Source organism: Heterodontus francisci, chromosome 9 (assembly GCF_036365525.1).
Source record: "Heterodontus francisci isolate sHetFra1 chromosome 9, sHetFra1.hap1, whole genome shotgun sequence".
Taxonomy (NCBI): Eukaryota; Metazoa; Chordata; class Chondrichthyes; order Heterodontiformes; family Heterodontidae; genus Heterodontus; species Heterodontus francisci.
Genome location: NC_090379.1, coordinates 91,594,661 through 91,616,674, shown reverse-complemented (window position 1 = coordinate 91,616,674; position 22,014 = coordinate 91,594,661). Strand labels below are relative to the sequence as shown.

The window sequence follows — 22,014 nt, the reverse complement described above, 5'->3', positions numbered from 1 at the left end:
TTTACCTCAGCTACACCTTCCCCGTACCACCCCCCATATCCCTTAATTTCCTCAGTATCTAAATATCTCATTTTTACATTTACGTGGATATACAGCACTGAAACAGGCCCTTCGGCCCACCGAGTCTGTGCCAATCATTAACCACCCATTTATACTAATCCTACACTAATCCCATATTTCTACCACATCCTCACCTGTCCCTATATTCGCCTACCACCTACCTATACTAGGGGCAATTAATAATGGCCAATTTACCTATCAACCTGCAAGTCTTTTGGCTTGTGGGAGGAAACCGGAGCACCTGGAGTAAACCCACGCAGACACAGGGAGAACTTGCAAACTCCACACAAGCAGGACCCAGAATTGAACCCGGGTCGCTGGAGCTGTGAGGCTGCGGTGCTAACCACTGTGCCGCCCGCAAATCTCAATCTCAGTCTTGATGTCGAAGCATTCAGTTTAAATTTGTTGTGTTTGGACTTCCACTTAGGTGGAATGACTGAGCTCAATGACTGAGCATCCTCAGCTCTCTGGGGTAGAGAATTCCAAACTCCACAATCCTTTGAGTGAAGGAATTTCTCATCTCTGTCCTACATGGCCGATCCCTTATTCTGAGACAGTGACCCCCCTAGTTCTAGACTCCCCAGCCAGGGGAAACATCCTTCCAACATCTACCCTATCAAGCCCCTTCACATTTTTTTATTTTTCAACGAGATCAACTCTCATTCATTTAAATCGTACAGAATATAGGCCTAGTCTACTCAACCTCTCCTCGTAGGACAATCCCCTCATGGGCAGCGTTTGCCATAAACTGATCTATTTACTATATAACTTAGATATGCTTACAAATATAGGAAATTATTTATATAAATGAGCTCCAAAAACATATGAAATCACGCCTACTGTGCATACTAAACTTAGTCGTTAACCGAAGTTCGTGGTGGATTATTTTGATGTCACTGTTACCAAAGGGATATTAGCTTTGAACAGAATACATTAGTTTTAGAATCACTCACCTCATCCTTGCCATGGAACAGGTATTCACAACCATTGTTCAACCTAAGTGGAAGTCCAAACACAACAAATTTAAACTGAATGCTTCGACATGTAACAGCATCAGTCATAGTTGAACAACATCATTAGGTATTCTATATTTAGGCTTGTAGCTACAACAGATAACAGGGAGGATGTTAAAGATTGTAACACAGTCTGGAGTCATGCAATGTTCATTAATAACTCAAGCTTTGCAGACACAGTTTGTTCTGTCATCTGAATTCCTCAAGTGCTTTCGAGATTTGCAAATCCATCTTACAAATGTATTATTCTATTTATAAAAGGGTTATGGATTATTGGCACCAGTCTCTTTCCATTGGAAAAAATTACCTAAAGTTTACTGTCTCAGCAGGAAACAAACACACCACAGAAAAACCAAAATAATTCCTCCTACAATAATTAACAAGTAACTTAGCAAAAAAAGGATAAACTCCTGGGTGCTGAAGGTGGCACTATTTGCCATATGTCTTCAGGAGTTTCAAATAATAAAATCCTAATGGATATTTGGAACTGTGGGTCATTAGGAGTGAGCGATTCTATGTCAGTCTTTTATCAAAATGCTTCAGAATGTGTCAAAAAAACATTGGTCAATCCCCCAAGAAATATGGAAATCAATAAGGCCTTGCAAATTGTTATTATTAAACTAAGTGAAACAAAATCATATTTCCATTCCCCTCTGATGTGGGCTGCTGCTATCTCAACTCAGTCCTGCTCAAAATGGAAACCGAGCTAAGTGGGGAATCCAGCCAACATTGTGCCACTGAAGCCCAATGTCCAGCACCAGAATTAAACAATGCCAATGAAATAGGACTGCGCCTGGTTACTGATACCGCTCTGTTCATTAACCATATTTTCTATGGCCAGAAACACACACTCCAGATTGATCAGGAGCAAAGGATTTATAAAATATTGTCACGTCAATGTTAAATGATATATTTTTTAAATCCACTGATTGGAGATCCGAATTTATATTTTTTGAAGAAATTTAAGAAAGAACAGATGAAAAAGGATCTTTGCCTGCAGCTGAAGATGGCCACCTAATTTGCAGCACTATATCTTGCTGTATAAGGCTTGTGAGGAGGGAGATGAAATATCTGCTCATTTCCCAGCAAGAACCAAGACCCAGGAAGTTTAAAGGAACTGCTTATTCTTTCAGCAAGAAGAAATACTGCTAACTGCTATGTCTGAATCACTGAGTGACTGTCATGTGACAAGCCGCTCCCTATCTGTGGTTTTAAGCTGGTGTTTTCTCTGCAGCAGAGGAGAAGCAACTGCACTCTGACACATGCAGACCTACGTGGGGGCCCCTCTCCCTCTCCATTCCAGCTTGAAAGCTTCAAATCCTTCTTGTTGACTAACCACCTTTGCATACTTCAGCTACAATCAGAAATCCCATTGGAGGAAATCATCTGCATCACTGTCTCCAAGAGACCCACCGAACCAGTCACCTACCTCTTCAAACCAAAAGCCTCAAGACTACTGAATTCAGCTAGAAGCCAACTGAAACACCAAACGCCCCTTTTTTTCTATGGACTCGAGCTCAACCAATCTACCTTTCCCTACTCTGTAACCTATTTGTGTGTGAGTAAACATCTAATATGTGTGTAAGTGTGAAAGTTGGTGCGTAGTTTATTATTTTTAATAGTTAACCTCTTTCTTTGTTAAACTCAAGAGAACCTGTCCAGTTGGTTCTTGTTATGATCATAGCAAGTAAGTAATCAAACACCTACTGAATTGGCCAGTACATCCACTTTAAGAATTAAACTTGTTGTGGTCAAACAAGGAAGGAAAAGAGGGAAGCCCTACGACCCCTCCTCTCTTGACTGTAACAATATGATTTGTGGAAGTTTCATGAAATATAATACTGCGACAGGAAAGGCCTTTTGGTCAAATGTAAATAGGTGACATAGTAGAGATACAGGCCCCCACCATGTAAACAGACCTGACAATTGTTCATTTAAAAATTGCTGCTTAAACTGAGTTGTTTAACTATACATTCGACTTCAGATTAATGATGATCAAGCCTTATTTGGTCAGGTTCCAGCCCTGCCTCCCTCTCAACTTTTTCTACTTCACCTCAATCTACTGCTAAGCATAGATGTTGTTCTCAGTTTGTATACAGAACTTGTTCTGATGATTTTATCTAGCTGTTGGAACTGTACCCACCCCCCCTCACCCCCTTCCTCCTGATAGTACTACAGTACCAAAACATCTCTTATCAAAGTTATAAATGATATCCTATGCGACTGTGACAAAGGTAAACTTTCCCATCTCATCCTTCCCAACCTGTCTGCAGCCTTTGACATGGTTGACCACATCCGCCTACTCCAACGCCTCTCCACTGTCGTCCAGCTGGGTGGGACGGCTCTCACCTGGTCCGATTCTTATCTATCTAATCATAGCCAGATAATAACTTGCAATGGCTTCTCTTCATGCTCCTGCACCATTAACTCTGGTGTTCCCCAAGGATCTATCCTTGGCTCCCTCTTATTTTTCATCTACATGCTGCCCCTCAGTAACATCATCTGAAAGCACAGTGTTAGTTTTCACACCTATGCAGATGACACTCAGCTTTACTTCGACACCACTTCTCTTCATTCCTCCACTGTTGCTAAATTATCAGACTGCTTATTCGACATCCAGTACTCGATGAGCAGATATTTCCTTCAGTTAAATATTGGGAAGACTGAAGCCATTGCTATTGGTCCCCGCTCCAAACTCTGTTCCCTAGCTACCATTCCTCTCCCTCGCAACAGCCTGAGATTAAGCCAGTCTGTTCGCAACCTTGATGTCACATTTGACGCCAAGATGAGCTTCCGACCTCATATTCGTGCCATCATTAAGACCACCTATTTCCACCTCCGTAATATCACTTGACTTCGCCACTGTCTCAGCTCATCTGCTGCTGAAACTGTCATTTCATGTCTTCGTTACCTTTAGAGTTGACTATTCCTGGCTGGTCTCCAACTTTCTACCTTCTTAAACTTGAGGTCATCCAAAACTCTGCTGACGGTGTCTTAATTTGCACCAAGTCCTGTTCCCCTCTCACCCTTGTGTTCGCTGACCTACGTTGGCTTCCAGTCAAAGTCTTGATTTTAAAATTCTCATCCTTATTTTCAAATCCCTCCATGGCTTCAATCCTCCCTATCTCAGTAATCTCCACCAGCTCCACAACCCTCAAAGATATTTGCGCTCATCTATATCTGGCCTCCTGCGCATCCCTGATTTTAATCGCTCCACTATCGGTGGCCACGCCTTCAGCTGCCTGGGCCCCAAGCTCTGGAATACCCTCTACATTTCTCCACCTCGATTTCCTCCTTTAAGACACTCCTTAAAATGTACCTCTTGGACCAAGCTTTTGGTCAACTGACCTAATATCTCCTTTTGTGGCTCGTGTCATATTTTGCCATATAATGCTCCTGTAAAGCGCTTTGGGATGTTTTACTATGTTAAAGGTGCTATATAAATTTAAGTTGTTGTTGATAGAATTGTTTACCCCTCTCCTTATTGAACTCTGTGTACGGGTTTCTATAATCCTATTCATGTCGGTGTGCTTATTTAGTCCCTTGACAGAAACAAGACTTTATAGAATCAACTGTCGATGAACAGTTTCCAGCCCTAACCATGAGAATTACTATTATTTTTGTTCTATTACAGGTTGGACAAAGATCCAGCTCCAGTATAGTCATTGATCAAACCTGCCAGACTATCCTCCCAGGCATCACTTGCTTTTCATTTCCTCCTACAGTAGTAATCTTGACTAACAAAAACACACACATACATTAAATTCTAAATATTTTATCAAGAAAACCTGCTATGCCAAATGAGGACTTTTTATTCATCTGTTGGAAATCTAGATTAAACTTTTAATAAAAAAGAGCTGGAATCCTAGTTAACTTTTAAAAGGCTGGCAGCCAAGATGACCACTGCAATTTGCATCTGAAATACCTCACATTCCAGAACATCGAATTGGAGACAGATGTCTAACAAGAAGCCCAGCTAGTACAATGCTTTGGCTAACTGAGTAGATTATCCAGATCACCCTCGTCAGCAGGACATTCAAAGCCATCTTGAGGCATTCATGAGTGGAGACATCCCTCCATGGGATAAACACTGACAATACCACCTGGGAGAGGTTTTGGGTTTTAGACTTTGGACCTCATTAAAAACAATGGGGATTGAACCATGTGACTGTTTCCCCAGGTTGTGTAAAACTCTGAGCTGTGCTACACACAGCAGAGACACCACTGAGACCGTGAAGCCGAGGCTTCATGTGCTAACCAGGTAGAACCCCAGTGGGACAGCATGTCTCTCTCTCTCTCTGATAACATCACAAGTTTAAAAACCATCTGCGGCTGTGGACCATCCAAGCCTACAGGTTGCTGCAGACAATAACCCCTGGGGGAGGAAAGCCACCTACAATTCTGTCTCCAAGAAAATCCTGAGCCAGGTGAACCAGTCACAAGGCAAGACTTCAAGGTCACAAGGCAAGACTTCAAGATCACAACGTCAGCTGTAAGACATCAGAATCATCCAACTCCACAGACTAGGTATTAATTTTTACTTGTTCTGGACTCTAATCCAAACCAATCTATTTCTTATCACTCTGTACTCTCTTTGTGTGTATGATTCTCATGTGCGTGTGTGTGAAAGTGTAGCATAATTTTATTATTTTATCTAGATTTTTTTTTAAAGTACAATAAACTCACCTTTTTCTTGTTTAAACTCAAGAAAACCTATCCAACTGATTCTTTATGATCACAACAAAGGGGAAAAGTGAAACACTCACTGAAGTGATAAGCACAATCACTATTTAAAAAGGAATAAAACCTGTTACGGTCAAACAAGAGGAAGGGGACGAGGGGAGCCTTGTGACTCCTTCTCACCTGATCATAACAATTTATTGGAAAGAAAATTCAAAAAGTTAACTATGAAAAAGCACAATAACCACATGGGGCTGGAACTGGTTACTAGTGGACAGCTGAAACTTGAATTTTGTGTTGCTCAACTCCAGATAAACATCACTGACACAGCCACTATTAAGTTTAACCTACCAAGTACAAATATATCAGTTGCAATCGAGACAGTTGATAACAAATAGATGTATTGAGAGAAAATTGCATCTTGATTCTTAGCTCAGATCAGCAATCTTCAAAAACAAAATTTATTTCATAACGCTTTTGCTTCACGACCAATATTGCTACGATTTTTAAATAGGAATGGCAGATAATTGTATCACAGACTGGGGATTTTATAAATGTAGCAAGTTTGTTTGGATCTTCAGATCACATCAGTAAAACTGCCAAACAGGTAACCAAAAGGAATGGCGATGAATCTGGTGTTTGGAATAAGGTACGTAGGCTGGCTCTTGTCTGAATTGTCACATCACACAAGCTGGTCCAGGCACATCCAGATGCAGTATATCTTGACAAAGCCCAGTGGACCCTTGGGTATACCCATGTACTCTTAGTGCAGAGGGATCTATGAATCTGCTCGTTTCAGAATGGGTTTTCTTTCTTTATCATATCTCAAATTGGAACTGAAATTGCAGTTTCTGCCTCTATTTGGGAAGTTGTGTTGATGTATCTCCCTTTTCAGTTCTTGTTTTCATGTTGTAATTTTATTTCAACTGTTACAAAAATACTAGCTATCACTCAAAACCATGTTGGCAACATCAAACCTTCTATCCAGCAATTACTTACCGCAGTTTAAACACGTGTTTTTTCTTCTTGTAATCAGCAGCCACTTCACATGAAGCACCTTTCAGATTCAGAGGTTCTTCTCCATGGTACGTTACACCTGCACTACAATTCTTTGTATCCTTATAGAAGCAACATTCACCACTCTTCAGGGCACAATATAAGGTAATCCATGACCTAAGTTTGGATACAGCACATAAAGGCATCCCAAAATCAATACAATGATCTTACTAGTCTGTATAGCTCAATAATACAACAGTAGTACATAAATAATAGTACAATAATATCTTGTGTTGCTATGGCACCTTTAAAGTAAAGAATATCCCAAGGTGCTTCACAAATAGGCATAATGAAAATGGACACTAATTCAGGAAGGAATATAATTATGAGCAGTGAGTGAAAGTTTGATCAAAAAGATAGGCTTTGGTGAGGTTCTTTAGGGTGGGAAAATGCAATGGGGGTATTGATTAATGAGGAGAAGAATTTTGAATGTAATGCATTGGAGGATTGTGATGATGGGTGAGTAGTGCTTGCTATATCAGAAGATTTGGCAGAGATTTGGACCAATTGGAGTGTATGGAGAGTGGCGAAAGAGAGGCTAGCAAGAAGACCCTTTAATAGTTTAATCTTCAGGTAACAAAGGCATGTCTGAAGGCTTCAATGTCAGAAGGACTGAAGCGGGTAATGTTGTGGAGGTGGAAGTAAGCAGTTTTGGTGATAGAGATAATGTTGGGGTTAGAGTTCAGCTCAGGATTGAAAAGAACCCCAAGACTGTGGATTGTCTGGTTCAGCCTCAGAACAGTGGCCGGAGTGGGTTGGAATCAAGGACAAGGGAATAACATTTTTGAGGTGGGCTGAAATTAAAGAATTCTATCTTTCCAATGTTCAGCTATAAGAAGTTGTGACTCATCTAGGATTTGATGTCCAAGTAATCAGACAGCATGGAGGTAATCAAGGGATCAAGAGAAATTTTGGAAAGATAGAATTGGTTACCATCAGCAGTGAATTCATTCACTGAGCCAGCAAGCAAACATTTATGTAATTTAAAAAAACAGTATTTTTTTGTGACCAACAAAGTGAGATGTGCTGGAGAATGTAGAATTTTTTCTACTTTTGAGATTCTAGTCTTGAGCCTGTGCACTCCCAGGTCAGATGTGATGCAAAGCTCTTTCTGTACTGTCTGAACAATGGCAGAAGATTTCTTCAGTGCATCATGTGATGAAATAGTCAATCTGTTTATAAAAATCCACAGAAGAAACCTTTTCCTAATGGCAGGAAATACGGTAACCAATTTGCATACAGCAAACTCCCACAAACAGCAATGTGATAATGACCAGATACTCTGTTTTTGTACTGTTGATTGAGGGATAAGTATTGGCCAGGTCCCCGGCGATAACACCCCTGCTCTTCTTTGAAATAGCGCCGTGGGACCTATAGAGTCCACCTGAAAATGCAGACGGGTCCTCAGTTTAACATCTCATCTGAAAGATGGCACCGCCAACAGTGCAGCACTCCCCCAGTACTGCACTGGAGTGTCAGCCTTTATTTTTGTGCTCAAGTCCTGGCGTGGGACTTGATCCAACAACCTTCTGATTCAAAGGCAAGAGTGCTATCAACTGTGCCATGGCTGAAAAACGTTAAGATTCCACAAGTTAGAAACATTTCAAAGCTTGAAAAATTCACCTGTTTGATGCCTTCCTGTTAGGCCCTTCTAGTTCATGTTTACGAGCAAGATATCCTTCCAGTTGGACAGCTTGTTCTCTTGAAGTCAAAAGGGGAAGTGTGGATGAAACTCTGGGCTTCTCAATTTCCAACTCTGGCAATATCAGGGGTGGAGGCTTGGAAGCCCTCGCAAGAGGCTTCTCTTCAAACTGGGATTTATCTTCACTTTCTAATGTCTTTTCTTCGGGACTGTCAGTACCATTTACCAAGGCAGACAGATCTTCTGATGTGGTTATCTATAGAAAGTTGGAGATTAAATTCTTGAGCATTAATTAAAAAAAAAATCACCTGCTATTTGCATTGTTTTTGTGTTTGTTTTCAGAGGCATGCACCATAACTGTAAACTACATCGATTTTAGTGGTTAGAGACAGCCAAAGATCCACATCATCAGTTCCCCCATCAAGAGTCAATAGAATTGTATATTTTCAATGCACAGTTAGCTTTAGTTTCACCATGCTGCATGCTAAGTAATAGGGAAAGTACTATAAAGTAAGATTTACACCAAATTATGTGATATTCATGTAACGTTTGTATGAAATTCTTTGGTCCAGTATTTTAACAGAGCCCATTTCTTTTAAATGGGTTAATGCTTTTATTAAAATTATGAACAGGGAAATTCCTGAAAAATACATTAACATGATTATACGGCCACACTGAATAGGGCAATTTCACCCTATACATCCTTGAAGGAAAGATGCCCTACAAAATAACCCATAGTCGAGCAATGTCTTGATTTTAAAATTCTCATCCTTGTTTTTAAATCCCTCCATGGCCTGGCCCCTCCCTATCTCTGTAATCTCCTCCAGTCCCACAACCCTCCCAGATATCTGCACTCATCTAATTCTGACTTCTTGAGCATCCCCGATTTTAATGACTCCACTATTGGTGGCCGCACCTTCAGTTGCCTAGGCCCTAAGCTCTAGAATTTCCTCCTTACCCCTCTCCAACTTTCTACCTCGCTTTCCTCCTTTAAGACAGTCGTTAAAACTTACCTCTTTCTCCAAGCTTTTGGTCATCTGCCCTAATATCTCCTTATGTGGCTTGGTGTCATACTTTGTTTTATAATGGTCCTGTGAAGGACCTTGGGATCTTTTATTGTGTTAAAGGTGCTATATAAATGTCATTGTTGTTATAGTCTTCCTCCTCTTTTAATCTTCCCTGGTTATACATCTCCAAATGGCTAAGAGCACTACTTGCTCTCAGTATTACTCTTAACAGGCTACCATTGGTATACAAGAATATCCACTTAACAACTCTTCCTTTAATCTAAGCTTGAGCCACCCACCACCTCCTCCCCAACACCGCCTCTAACCCCACCCCTTAACTTGGAAAAGGACCTGGCCTTTATTTGGCATCTCCCCCTAGCAACACAGTCGAGGTCCAGAAATCAGTGGATTGGGGAACTGAACCTTAGTTCTTATGCTTGATGGTGCCCAAATAACATCTGCTTTTATAGAACTGGCATGTTTTTTAGAACACGGAATGTTGTTAATCTAACCACCAGTGTTGTGCTATAGTTTGCATAACAAACAGTGTTGGCAAAATTAGCAGACATTCATTTATCAAATTGTCCGCAATGTCAGCCTAGGTATTTAAAATATTAACATGCCAATACCTGTGCTAAAATAACAGACAAAGGAATGTCATGCAAACTTGTTAGGGTTCATCTATTAATATCTCTAACAGTAATCACAAGGCTATATATTAATTGTGTTTACTTTCTAAAAAGACCACAAATGCTTCAGTTAATAGAAAATATGATACTGCAGACTGTTAGGCTTTACTCCAGCAAGTGTCAGTAAGAGGTCGGGTGATTGGGATAAATACGTCGTGCCTGAATACAAGTGAAGGGCAGTTTTGAATCCTTTATGGATTGTATAATGAAGTGTTTTGGTTGTTTTATTAAGGCTTGGAGTACTCAATGCTCTCTGGAACTCGAAGTCCGCTCATGTTGTAGATGATAGCTGCAGTGATCTTTCTTTTAGTTTCTTATGTTAAATATTAAAAATTGGAATCACAGCATATTTACTTGGTCCAAATCTTCTTCTTTGGGCTAAAAATTGGTTAAGGCCCATTTTCAGCTTTGAGGGCTGTGGTTTGCAACCTGCCCATGTCTGTTGCCATCGAGGCAGGCAGCATGCAAACTTGCTGCCACCTCCTCATTTACCTGCTTGTAACATTGGTCTGAGCAGGACCCACGCTGCTGGCTGCCTGAACACTCAGCAGGGTGCCGAGCACTGTGCACTGATAGCATGTGGTGCTCTTAAAACACAGTGTTAAAGGGGAGCAGCGCTCAGTTGAAGGGAGCTGGCTGCCTGTACTGACGCTGGCTGCATGTAGGAGCTGCACAAATGGAGCACCAGGGAAGAGAGAAGGCTCCTAGGTTCACAGATGTGACGCTGGAGGCCTTAGTGGTGGAGATGGACAAGAGGAGAGGTCATATTTCCGCAGGGAGGTCAGGAGGCCTTTAAGGAGGATCCTCTGGAGAAGGGGATCAGGTGGCTAGGGAGGTCAATGCGAGGAGTCTGGCCACGAGGCCCTGGCAGCAGTGCCACAAGCTGTCTAATGATCTCACACAGATGGTCAAGTCAGTAAATGCATCTTCACATGACATCTCCTGCCCACCGCACAACCAGCCTCTCAGGCTGCTCAATGCACTACACCCCCATCACTCATCCATCAGCAGTCCTGGAACTCGGGACTCAAGATGAACGTCCAAATATTTCAGCTCACCCTCACACACAATCTAATGATGTCAGCTTCACACCCAGCTCGCGCTGCTTCCACTTACCTCCAGTTACTCAGCTGTGACAGGCACATCATCCAAACATACTGCAACACAATCACTGACATTCTGCCCCCAGGACAAGGACACCTGCATCTCCTGAGCCCTATGGAGGAGCTGGTTCCCAGCATCATAATGCTAGCTATGACAGAGTCTGTACCATCTGGGATTGCTGAGAACATTCAGGATGATGGTATGTTCCTGCCTTATGCCCCTTCTCAACTCCCAGCTCACCCTCATCCTGATATCTGGCATGATATGCAAGTTGCTGATGGTGTGGCCGTGGAGCTCTTGCTTTACACTTCACCCCCTTCCCTCACTACAATCTTCTCCCTCCCGATTTGCTGCTTTCGGACACCCAAGAATTACCAGCTGCTGAGCCACAGCACATGTAGGATGGAGAGGGGATGCTGGCACTGCATAAACTTTAGAGACTAGAATAGAGTCGGGATCAGCACATGGTGAGTCACCGGGCACAAGTGGGCTGCAATCAGGTAGGGGGAAAGGATAGTTCCTGTGTCAGCTCCCCAGAGGGTGAGGCCGTGGACAAATTTTGCTACAGGGTCTCAGATGAGGAGTTTAATGGGGCAGCATGCAGAAAAATGCTGATCAGAATGAACATTGAGATGTTTGATGCATTAGTTGAACTGTTAGCCTCTGCTGAATTTCGCTGTCATGTTTCAGATCCATAGGCAATGCAACCACAGCTTCTGTACCTGCTGCAGCCTTTGTGTGGACAGGTCACCAAATCCTCTGCCCTCCCTGTGAAGGTATAGCGATACTCCCTGTCAAATCCAGCAACTCACCACAACACCTCCAAAAACACTGCACAGTGTGCCCAGGGACTTTGCAATAGCAATGTAAATCACCTTATCTGCAAGTTGGGTGCCTGGCCCTTTAAATAATACGAGTGGTGGGTCACTCTTACAGCTGTACACATGTTCTTTGGTGAGTGATAAGCAAATATGTTGAATGGACCTGTGTGGTCCAAGTTTGTAAATCATGCATTAAATCAGGCAGTGAGGCTATTTAACGTCACGCTCTGGCCAGTTGGGACGTTTCCGGCACACACCTACACAAGCGCCTTCCCCAGCATGGGCTGCCGCGTGGGCCATGCTGGAAACAGTCAGAGGCACTGCACACCTCACACAGAGGGATACGGGCCTCCATAGCACTGGTTCCAGTGCTGCTATGCTTCTGAATTCCACTCCCTTTGTGTTTTTCCCCCGAATCTTGCAACTGTTCCGAACTTAAATGCACCAAGAGCATGCTGCAAAGCAGTTCACTCTGCTGCCACTACATAGGAAAAATTGCAAACCCAAGTGAATCATATTAGATTCACATAACAGACCAGTCAAATCTCTGGTGACTTTATGCCATATTTCAAGGTGTAGCATCTGTAAAGGGTAGTAATTTGTTTACAGATTACTGGTAGGTAGGGGCTGCTTTATGAAACTGACAAGGAGGCTGAATTCAGCTGATAGAAGAAAGTATTTGTCTGTATTTGAGATTGTGCTTTTTAAAAAAAAAAGTCTTCACTCATCTTCCTTTTCTTCTGTTCTTCTTGCTTCACTCACATCTCAGAACGCAACAAGACTCTCCTGCTTTAAGCCTTCTACCAATACTGCTCCCTCAAGACACAACCATGTTACAAGAGCATCCTAGTTACAACTTTTCCTCTGATTTCTTCCTTTCCTGCGGGGAGACATCTGGCCTCGACAAGTCTGTGATAAGACACTCCAGGTCTGGGGTTTGAGGGTGGGTCATGCACCTGGATCTTTTTATAAAGTTTGTTGTTTCAGGCCTCCCCTCTTAACTTAGCTTTTAAGGGAAACTTAAATTACTATTGTTAATAGAATTGCTTTTGTTATTATTAAATTGCAATTGGGGGAGGTGGTGGCGTAGTGGTAATGGACTAGTAACCAGAGGCCCATGCTAATGCTCTGGGGACATGGGTTCAAATCCCACCATGGCAGATGGTGAAATTTGAATTCAATTAATAAATCTGCAATTTAAAAAAAACTTGTCTAATGGTGACTATGAACCATTGTTGATTGTTGTAAAAACCCATCTGATTCACTAATGTCCTTTAGGGAAGGAAATGTGCCATCCTTACCCAGTCTGGCCTACATGTGACTCCAGACCCACAGCAACGTGGTTGACTCTTAAAATGCCCTCTGAAATGGCCTAGCAAGCCACTCAATTTCTCAAAGGTAAATAGGGATGGGCAATAAATGCTGGTCTAGGTAGTGATGCCCACAGCCCATGAACAAATAAAAAAAAATTCTAGTTACCATGATCAGAGTGCCAACACATCGCACCCCAAGCTGGACTTCTCTGCTCAGTTTCACAGCCGAAATACACTATTGCAAGGAGGCACCAACACTCTGCTTCCTAATAGTAAAAGAAGAGAAAATTGGAGTGGGGAATCCTTGTGAGACTGGTCTGATTTACCTCCCACTGGCTGCTGGAATAGCAGTATGGGTAATAATGACCCATGAACTGGCTAGCGGCCTCAACACCTTCGCCATAAGAGGTATGTGGAAAAGGAGGGTTAGAGAGGGGTGAAAAGTTTGCGTAAAGGGGATACTTATCTAAGAGGATTCTCAAAAATTTAATTGTAGCACAATCGAAAACCAGGCAGAATACAGACAGTGCAGGGGGTAATTGAAAAAGGATATAAGAGGATCAGAGAGAGAGTATGAGAGAAGCAGATAATTTAACAGGTAACATAAAAGGGAAGTCAAAATTACTTTATAAATATTTTAAAAGTAAAAAGGATATTTAAAAAATGGCGGGACCGATTAGGGACAAAGAAAGAAATCTTGTGCAGGCAGAAGGCATGACTGAGGAACCAGTCTTTACAAAAGAAGAGGATGAAGTTAATGACACAATAGGGGAGGAGGGAGTAAGAGATAAAATAGGATGAACAGTATAAAAATAAAAAGGAGGTGTTAAGTGGGTTTGCATCACTCAAAGTTAACAAGCCACCCGGTTGAGGTGGGATACATCTGGAGTTGCTGAGAAAATCTAGGATGGAGATAGCAGAAGATCTTTCAATCCTCCTCGGATATGAGAGTGATGCCAGAGGACTGCAAATGTTACAACCCTGTTCAAAAAAGGGAAGAGGGATAAACCTGGTAACTACATGCCAAATCTGTCTAACATTAGTGGGGGGAAAACTACTAGAGACCACTGTCAAGGACAAAAGTTAATTCTCACTTGGAGAAGCATGGCGTAATGAGCAACCACTGGCATGGATTTTCTAAAGGCAAATATTTTCTGACTAATCTGATTTAGTTCTTTGAAGAACTAGCAGAGAGGGTTGATGAAAACCATGCCGTCGACATTGGATATACAGACTTTCAAAAAACATTTGATAAAAAACTGCGTAACAGATTTATTCGGAAAGTAGAAGCAGATGGCATTAAAGGGACGGTGGTAACTTGGGTACAAAACTGCCTAGGGAATAGACAGCAGAGAGTAGTGGTGAATGGATGTTTTTCTGACTGGGGCAGACACACGGCATAATGAGGATAAGTGAAGTGATCTACTTTGGGAGAAATAACATGGAGAGGCAGTATAAGCCAAATGGTACTATTTTGAAGGGGGCTGCAAGAATAGAGAAACTTGGGGGTGCGTATTCACAAATCTTTGAAGGTGGCAGGACACGTTGATAAGGTAGTTAAGAAAGTATATGGGATATCTGACTTTGTAAATAGGAGCATTGAATACAAAAACAAGGAAGTCATGCTAAACATTTACCAATCACTGGTTAGGTCTCAGCTGGAATATTATGTACAATTCAGGGCAATACATTTTAGAAAGGATGTCAAGGCCCTGGACAGCATTCAGAGGAGTTATGTGGAGAGATTGCAGAAGCTGGGATTGTAATTCTTAGGGCAGAGGAAGTAAAGGGGAGATCCAATAAAGATATTTAAAAGTATGAGGCATTATGATAGAGCAAGTAGGATGAAACTATTGCCTCTGGTAGAGGTCACAGATTTGTTAAAAGAGCTAGAGGGGAAACGAGGAGAAACCTCTTCACACAGAGGGTTGTTACGCATTACCTGAAAGTTTCTATAGGAACTTTTAAAAAGCAATTGGACATATATTTGAAGAGGACTAATTTGCAGGGTTATGGGTCAATAGCTGGAGTGTGGAACTAAATTGGACAGCTCTTTCAAAGAGCTGGGATAGGCCTGACGACAATGGCCTCCTCCTGTGCGGTAAGATTCCATGATACCATTCAATAAGTATAGTAAGATTTTCCTTTCACCAAATGTTTTACTGCTGAAGTACAAAATAGCTAGAATAAAAGCAAAATACTGCGGATGCTGGAAATCTGAAATAAAAACAAGAAATGCTGGAATCACTCAGCAGGTCTGGCAGCATCTGTGGAAAGAGAAGCAGAGTTAACGTTTCGGGTCAGTGACCCTTCTTCGGTTCCGAAGAAGGGTCACTGACCCGAAACGTTAACTCTGCTTCTCTTTCCACAGATGCTGCCAGACCTGCTGAGTGATTCCAGCATTTCTTGTTTTTATTACAAAATAGCTAGAGTTTTTAATCCCTGCATATTTTGTTGATCTCAGTAAAAATAAAATGGAATGAAAAGGTGTTCCTGTGCTGGAGCTGATCCCTTCCCAACAGCACTGTAGGTGTACCTACCCACATGGACTGCAGCAGTTCAAGAAGGCAGCTCACCACCACCTTCTCAAGGGCAATTAGAGATGGGCAATAACTGCTGGCCGAGACAGCAATGCCCACATCCCAGGAATGAATAAAACAAAACATCAAAGAGATAATGGCAAATGCTTTATCAGCTATGAATTGTACAAGTATTTTTCTATTTCTTTTGAAATGTTAACACTTAAGGAGATAGGAGAGGGTCTACATACAAGATTATAATTTAAAATTCCTATCCTGGGTATTTTACATGAAATAATGGGCTACATTTTCCACTTAATGACGACAACAGCCTTTCAAAAAATCAAATTGTTCATAATAAAGTAAGGCAACGAGAAGGTACAGAAGATCATTGCTGCAGACTGACTGAGATGAGTTTGCGTATGTGGTTTTAAAAAAGACGTTCAAACTTAGAAGGTCAAACAGTTAGTAATTTTAGACCAATTTGATGATATTGCAATAACTCAGACACTTGCCTCGCACATCTATGATTGTAGGTTTGAGAGCTCAAGAGAAACTCTGAGCTTCTTGCCACAGGCAAAACGCACTGGGTGAAAGCCGATGACTCCCTTGACTGCACTGCTTTATAGACCCTGCTCTATGTGTACTTGGAAAGTCATTTGCCTAGGTTTGTGAAGAGAACAAGCTTTGGAGCTCATATCCTTTTGGCTTGCATCTCGGATGAGTACAAGTATATTACAGATCTAGATCTCCCCAAACAGTGCAGTTCTGATGACCATAGCTCCTGTATTTTACTTGAATATCAGTATCAGCTTTCACAAAGTGTGCACTGCAAGTGATTACTTACAGCAGTTCTCCTCTAGTCATAGAGGTTTTCTAGGGGAGCAACGAAAATGAGCATGGCTCACTTGTGTATACTTGGGACAAGGTTGTTTTTGTTCCTCATCCAATCACAGCAGTATTGAGATTTAAAATAAATGCCAGTAGTCTTGAAGCCAACAGCATTTGAAGTGTATTCACCTTTCAATTTAATCAAAAGCCCAATTTTGTTTAATGTCTTCGTGTGTGGTGGTTCTTGCTACACAATATTTAGAACTAGAGAGGAAACTCACCACCAGCTCAGCAAAAAGATTATAAGAACCTGCATCCGTTCAAGGCCCAGTGAAATTTAGGGGAAAATTTTAGCTCTGCAAGCTGGCGGGCTCGGAACAGGGCAGCAGTTATAATGGGGCAACTCCATTTCCTGCTCTGTTCCTGCCATTTTCCAATTTTAGTGTCCCAGGTTTTGGTGGCGATGACAATGCATAGGTCCCTGATGACATTTTAACCCACCCCTGAGCAGTGCACCTACAGCAACAACCCCGACAGGTAAAATTTTCAGGTTGTCAAGGCGACTGAGGTAAGTTAAATAAACTTTTTTTTAGTGTGGGTGGGAAGAGTACAATTGTTTTATAGCACCATGTGAAAAGTCTGGTCCTGCTTATTAAGTAAGGTGCTGTGCAAATACAAGTTTTTTTTGTTTACGTAGTTGTACTGCTTTGAGGAAATGCCAGCCATGGGCCTGGACATTTCCCTAAGGAACAGCCGAATTCACAGCAGGTCGCCTATGCTCTTATAATGGTTCATGACACAACAACAGCAACTAATTATATTTATATAGCACCTTTAATGTAATGAAATGACCCAAGGCGCTTTACAGTATTATTATAAAACAAAGTATGACACCGAGCCACAAAAGGAGATATTAGGTCAGATAACCAAAAGCTTGGTCAAAGGGGTAAGTTTTAAGGAGCGTCTTAAAGGAGGAAAGCAAGGTGGAGAGGGGGAGAAGCGTAAGGAGGGTATTCCAAATCTTATGGCTAGGCAACTGAGGGCATGGCCACCAACAGTGGAGTGATTAAAGTCAGGGATGCACAAGAGGCCAGAATTAGAGGAACACAGCTATCTGGGAGGGTTGTAGGGCTGGAGGAGATTACTGAGATAGGGAGGGGTGAGGCCAGGGAGGGATTTGAAAACAAGGACGAGAATTTTAAAATCAAGACGTTGCTCGACTGGGAGACAATGTAGGTCAGAGAGCACAGGGGTGATAGAGAAACGGAACTTGGTGCGAGTTAAGAAATGGGCAGCACAGTTTTGGATGACTTCAAGTAGCATATGGAGACCAGCCAAAAGTGCACTGGAATAAACAAAGAACAAAGAAAATTACAGCACAGGAACAGGTCCTTCGGCCCTCCAAGCCTGCGCCGATCCAGATCCTCTATCTAAACATGTCGCCTATTTTCTAAGGGTCTGTATCTCTTTGCTTCCTGCCCATTCATGTATCTGTCTAGATACATCTTAAAAGACGCTATCGTGCCCGCGTCTACCACCTCCGCTGGCAACGCGTTCCAGGCACCCACCACCCTCTGCGTAAAGAACTTTCCACGCATATCCCCCCCTGAACTTTTCCCCTCTCACTTTGAACTCGTGACCCCTAGTAATTAAATCCCCCACTCTGGAAAAAAGCTTCTTGCTATCCACCCTGTCTATACCTCTCATGATTTTGTACACCTCAATCAGGTACCCCCTCAACCTCCGTCTTTCTAATGAAAATAATCTTAATCTGCTCAACCTCTCTTCATAGCTAGCGCCCTCCATACCAGGCAACATCCTGGTGAACCTCCTCTGCACCCTCTCCAAAGCATCTACATCCTTTTGGTAATGAAGCGACCAGAACTGCACGCAGTATTCCAAATGTGGCCGAACCAAAGTCTTATACAACTGTAACATGACCTGCCAACCCTTGTACTCAATACCCCGTCCGATGAAGGAAAGCATGCCGTATGCCTTCTTGACCACTCTATTGACCTGCATTGCCACCTTCAGGGAACAATGGACCTGAACACCCAAATCTCTCTGTACATCAATTTTCCCCAGGACTTTTCCATTTACTGTATAGTTCACTCTTGAATTGGATCTTCCAAAATGCATCACCTCGCATTTGCCCTGATTGAACTCCATCTGCCATTTCTCTGCCCAACTCTCCAATCTATTTATATTCTGCTGTATTCTCTGACAGTCCCCTTCACTATCTGCTACTCCACCAATCTTAGTGTCATCTGCAAACTTGCTAATCAGACCACCTATACTTTCCTCCAAATCATTTATGTATATCACAAACAACAGTGGTCCCAGCACGGATCCCTGTGGAACACCACTGGTCACATGTCTCCATTTTGAGAAACTCCCTTCCACTGCTACTCTCTGTCTCCTGTTGCCCAGCCAGTTCTTTATCCATCTATCTAGTACACCCTGGACCCCAGGCGACTTCACTTTCTCCATCAGCCTACCATGGGGAACCTTATCAAACGCCTTACTGAAGTCCATGTATATGACATCTACAGCCCTTCCCTCATCAATCAACTTTGTCACTTCCTCAAAGAATTCTATTAAGTTGGTAAGACATGACCTTCCCTGCACAAAACCATGTTGCCTATCACTGATAAGCCCATTTTCTTCCAAATGGGAATAGATCCTATCCCTCAGTATCTTCTCCAGCAGCTTCTCTACCACTGACGTCAGACTCACCGGTCTATAATTACCTGGATTTTCCCTGCTACCCTTCTTAAACAAGGGGACAACATTAGCAATTCTCCAGTCCTCCGGGACCTCACCCGTGTTTAAGGATGCTGCAAAGATATCTGTTAAGGCCCCAGCTATTTCCCCTCTCGCTTCCCTTAGTAACCTGGGATAGATCCCATCCGGACCTGGGGACTTGTCCACCTTAATGCCTTTTAGAATACACAACACTTCCTCCCTCCTTATGCCGACTTGACCTAGTGTAATCAAACATCTGTCCCTAACCTCAACATCCGTCATGTCCCTCTCCTCGGTGAATACCGATGCAAAGTACTCATTTAGAATCTCACCCATTTTCCCTGACTCCACGCATAACTTTCCTCCTTTGTCCTTGAGTGGGCCAATCCTTTCTCTAGTTACCCTCTTGCTCCTTATATATGAATAAAAGGCTTTGGGATTTTCCTTAACCTTGTTTGCTAAAGATATTTCATGACCCCTTTTAGCTCTCTTAATTCCTCGTTTCAGATTGGTCCTACATTCCCGATATTCTTTCAAAGCTTCGTCTTTCTTCAGCCGCCTAGACCTTATGTATGCTTCCTTTTGCCTCTTAGCTAGTCTCACAACTTCACCTGTCATCCATGGTTCCCTAATCTTGCCATTTCTATCCCTCATTTTCACAGGAACATGTCTCTCCTGCACGCTAATCAACCTCTCTTTAAAAGCCTCCCACATATCAAATGTGGATTTACCTTCAAACAGCTGCTCCCAATCTACATTCCCCAGCTCCTGCCGAATTTTGGTATAGTTGGCCTTCCCCCAATTTAGCACTCTTCCTTTGGGACCACTCTCGTCTTTGTCCATGAGTATTCTAAAACTTACGGAATTGTGATCACTATTCCCAAAATAGTCCCCTGCTGAAACTTCAACCACCTGGCCGGGCTCATTCCCCAACACCAGGTCCAGTATGGCCCCTTCCTGAGTTGGACTATTTACATACTGCTCTAGAAAACCCTCCTGGATGCTCCTTACAAATTCTGCTCCATCTGGACCTCTAACACTAAGTGAATCCCAGTCATTGTTGGGAAAATTAAAATCTCCTATCACCACCACCCTGTTGCTCCTACATCTTTCCATAATCTGTTTACATATTTGTACCTCTATCTCACGCTCGCTGTTGGGAGGCCTGTAGTACAGCCCCAACATTGTTAGTCAAGTCTAGCGGTAATGTTGACATGAATGAGGGTTTCAGCAAGTGAACTGAGACGGGGTGGTCGGGCAACGTTATGGAGGCAGAAGTAGCTGGTCTTAGTGATGACACGAATATGAGGTCGGAAGCTCATCTCAGGGTCAAATGTGACACGAAGTTTGTGAACAGACCAGCTTAATCTCAGACTGTTGTGAGGGAGAGGAATGGAGTTGGTAGCTAGGGAACGGAGTTTAGAGTGGGGACCGAAAACAATGACTTCAGTCTTGCCAATATTTCATTGAAGGAAATTTCTGCTCATCCGGTACTGGATGTCGGATAAGCAGTCTGATCATTTAGCAGCAGTGGATCAAAGTCAATCAAAGATGTGGGGAATGTCTTGGAGAAATTAAAAAGAGGAAGTCTAATATTAAAAAAACACTAATAATACAATGTATTACTTCATCCAAGTTGAATCAGCTTAGTTTAGTTGGTAGCACTCTTGCCCTTGAGTCAGCAGCTACAGACTTGAGCACATAATCTAGGAGGTTACTTGAGTGCAGTACTGAGGGAGTGCTGCATTGTCAGATGTTAATCTGTTAATTGTATATCAATGGTTTGATTATATGCAGGTGAAGGGTGTTAACTGGGGTCTTAGTTGAGCATTTATAAGCAGGCACTCAGTGAGACAGGGGGAGGGTTTTGAATGAGGAGTTACATGTTTGTAATCCTTTTAGTCTGCACAATAAATGTGAAACTGGGTAAATATAGGCTCCAGCATTATCCTTCCATAACCAGCTTTCTGAAGTTTAACTATTGGGGGAGTGATGCATCATCTAAGAAGCAGTACAAAGGGAGTTCTGCATTGTCAGAGAAGCAGTACTGAGGGCAGTTGGCAGTCCCAGCTTTTGGATGAGACATTAAACTCAGGCCTGGTTTACCTGCTCCAGCTGTTCAGGTAGCTGTAAAAGATCCATGCTACTATTTGAAACAGAGTTCTGGTATTTTAACCAACATTCATTTGTTGGTTGTGGGATTGTTCTGATTTATAAACTGGCTTTTGTGTTTACCCACATCACAGTTCTCAATATTTCTCCATTGAGAAAATATTTTGATTTGTCTTTTTGAACCAAAGTGGATACAATTCCCCACACTGAACTCCATATGCTGCAGCTTTGCTCACTCACTTGATAAGGTTAATTTTAATCCCAAGCATGGGTGTATTGGGGACGGATGGGAAAGTAAAAATGTTAAAAACCTCAAACTCAAACCCAACCCGCCTACTTCCAATTTTAAAGAAGGCAGGTCAGGGGGCAGACGACCAATCTACTCTCAGGAAGGGGGGTCAGGCACTGAAATCTACTAAGGA

General features: G+C 42.4%; 1 protein-coding gene across 6 annotated transcripts in view; it reads right to left on the bottom strand.

Moving 5' to 3' along the window:
- Positions 1-22,014, bottom strand: part of LOC137373907 (spectrin beta chain, non-erythrocytic 1-like) — a 362,769-nt gene that overhangs the window by 21,134 nt on the left and 319,621 nt on the right. For all 6 annotated transcript variants that reach the window (XM_068039482.1, XM_068039486.1, XM_068039483.1 and 3 more), the window contains 3 exons: positions 8,433-8,707; positions 6,753-6,926; positions 1,014-1,056 (listed from right to left, as the gene is read on the bottom strand). In XM_068039482.1, the coding sequence (XP_067895583.1) occupies positions 1,014-1,056; positions 6,753-6,926; positions 8,433-8,707 (492 nt within the window). The remainder of the gene's footprint in view (positions 1-1,013; positions 1,057-6,752; positions 6,927-8,432; positions 8,708-22,014) is intronic.